At 42.4% G+C, this 2,500-nt stretch overlaps 1 protein-coding gene across 5 annotated transcripts in view; it reads right to left on the bottom strand.

The window, feature by feature from the left end:
• The window catches only part of LOC144958878 (phospholipase A and acyltransferase 2-like), a 7,855-nt gene that overhangs the window by 123 nt on the left and 5,232 nt on the right, over positions 1-2,500 (bottom strand). For all 5 annotated transcript variants that reach the window (XM_078891137.1, XM_078891135.1, XM_078891133.1 and 2 more), the window contains exons 3-5: positions 2,219-2,411; positions 1,544-1,673; positions 1-947 (exon numbers count right to left, since the gene is read on the bottom strand). The exon at positions 1-947 is cut by the window's left edge and continues 123 nt beyond it. In XM_078891137.1, the coding sequence (XP_078747263.1) occupies positions 906-947; positions 1,544-1,673; positions 2,219-2,411 (365 nt within the window). In that variant the 3' untranslated portion in view covers positions 1-905. The remainder of the gene's footprint in view (positions 948-1,543; positions 1,674-2,218; positions 2,412-2,500) is intronic.

Raw genomic sequence — 2,500 nt, 5'->3', positions numbered from 1 at the left:
TATTTAGATTGTTTTAAAGAGGCAAAATGTGTACAAGTCGGAACACACAAGGCGTCATCATTCAAAGGAAATCAACACGTTGCTGCTTGAGGTTCAAAGAAATAAATAACAGTAGAAAATTGAATGGAAGCTTCAATTCAACAATGAAGACAGATGATGCGAACGTTTCGGGTTTCACCTTTATCAATAAAACACGATGAATAAACCACAACAGACGCTTCCTTTCCATTTTCTATTGCTATTTATTTCTTAAAGGAAGGGTAAATTAAATCGGAAGGAAAAGGTCAGAGGTCAGCCAACAAGGTCATGGAAGGAGGAAATCAAGGTCTGGACTGGACTATCAGCAAAAGTCTGTAGCAGCAGCTTCTAATTCTAATGGTGCTCACACTACCATGTTATGACGATCGACCCAATCAGCAAATTCCGTACCGCACTCGTGCACCGTCGCAAACCCACCCGGAAGCTTCGTCACAACAACACACCGTTCGACTAGATGCTCTGCGGTTTCGGGCTCTTCACCACAACGGGTACATGTTGGACAGGTGGAAAGTCCCCACTGATAAAGCGATTTTGCCGTCAGGCAAGTTCTCGACCGAAGCCGATTCGCTGCCACCCTTGCTGGTGGAAAAGCCTGGCAACTTCTCCCCCAGTTTAGAGGATTCAATGTAAGTAAATAAATAATTGTATAGAAGTCGCCTCAAACCGACACAAGACCCCTGGCCAGTTTGGGAGGTCAAAACACATCATTACAGCATCATTCGTTAACTTTGGCTTCACGACATCAGCGTTATTGTTTATTGTTGCTGTTGTTGTGGTTGTTGTCGTTGTTGTTGTTGATGATGATGATGATGATGATGATGATGATGATGATGATGTTGTTGTTGTTGTTCTTGTTGTTGTCGTCATCACGCAACGCACATCTTCATGGAAGATAACGCGTTATCTGTCTGAAAATCGATTGAGAAGAAAAGAATTTTAGTAGCAATGGTGGTAGTAGTAGTAGTAGTAGTAGTAGTAGTAGTAGTAGTAGTAGTAGTAGTAGTAGTAGTAGTAATAATAGTGGTAGTGGCAGTAGTAGTAGTAGTAGTAGTAGTAGTAGTAGTAGTAGTAGTAGTAGTAGTAGTAGTAGTAGTAGTAGTAATAATAGTGGTAGTGGCAGTAGTAGTAGTAGTAGTAGTAGTAGTAGTAGTAGTAGTAGTAGTAGTAGCAGGAGCAGCAGCAGTAGTAGTAGTAGTAGTAGTAGTAGTAGTAGTAGTAGTAGTAGTAGTAGTAGTAGTAGTAGTAGTAGTAGTAGTAGTAGTAGTAAAGAAGAAGAAGAAGAAGAAGAAGAAGAAGAAGAAGAAGAAGAAGAAGAAGAAGAAGGAGGAGGAGGAGGAGGAGGAGGAGAAGAAGGTGGGGAAGGAGAACGAGAGGGGAGGAGGAGGAGGAGTGGAAGAAGAAAAAAGGTCAAGGCAGAGGGGGAGGAGAAAGAGGGGGATGACAACAAGGAGGAGGAAGAGGAGTAGTAAGAGAAAGGGTAGTAAGATACCAACTTGATTCTCACCTGATCACTCTGTCCCCTTCCATAACGACACCATTTAGCAAAGTGTTCACAGTTATACCAAACCAGGTTGTAATCCACCGTACCTATCATGGACGTGGCATTCTCTACTATCTGCTCTGGATCCAAGGGGCTGATGGGAAACGCATTGGGAAGAATAATTAAATTAACCCTTTATACACGATATTCGCATTTGCTCTAACTCGACCCCCCCCCTCCCCCCTCCCCAATGAGCCCTTGATAATTTTATTTTTTTTAAGAAAAGAAAATTCTACGATAGATGTGCACAAAACCCTTAAAATTAGTTCTTTTCATTTAGTACTTGTTGTTGATGTATATTTTACTGCAATCCAGAAGTGTCCTGCATGCTGGCTTCTGAGAGTGTGAATGTGTGTGTGTGTGTGAGAGAGAGAGAGAGAGAGAGAGAGAGAGAGAGAGAGAGAGAGAGAGAGAGTGGGTATGTTTGTGTATGTATTTCCACTCCTCCAGTGTGAATCTTTAGCATTGCTGATGTACATACTGCAATGCGGCAGAATTTTTTATCAATTGAGCCTTTATATAGGGCAATATCCACTAAACGTGCTCAAGGCGCTTTATAGCGTGCCTGTGTGTGTGAGAGGGGTATGTTGTATTCATGTGTGTGTGTGTGTGTGTGTGTGTGTGTGTGTGCTTCCTTACCTCCAGTGTGTATCTTTAGCATTGTTGATGTATATTTTACTGCAATCCAACATGAACACACGTCGTATACTGTGTAGACAAGCAAACGATTTCTTAAACGTTTGTCCAGACAAGGTGTACACGTGTTGAGGCAGGACCTTCCCAAATACTCCGTCTTTCTCATAGACAACCAGGTGTACCACTAACCCATTGCCTGTGGATTGGAAACGATTGGGGACGGGGTGTGGGGTGGGGGGGGGGGGATACGTACACAGCTTTTATTACAAAAAGTAGTTATGATAA

The sequence above is a fragment of the Berghia stephanieae genome, chromosome 13 (assembly GCF_034508935.2).
Source record: "Berghia stephanieae isolate SIO BIC M18660-M18661 chromosome 13, UCSD_Bste_1.3, whole genome shotgun sequence".
Lineage (NCBI taxonomy): Eukaryota > Metazoa > Mollusca > Gastropoda > Nudibranchia > Aeolidiidae > Berghia > Berghia stephanieae.
This window is presented reverse-complemented; position numbering and strand designations above follow the sequence as displayed.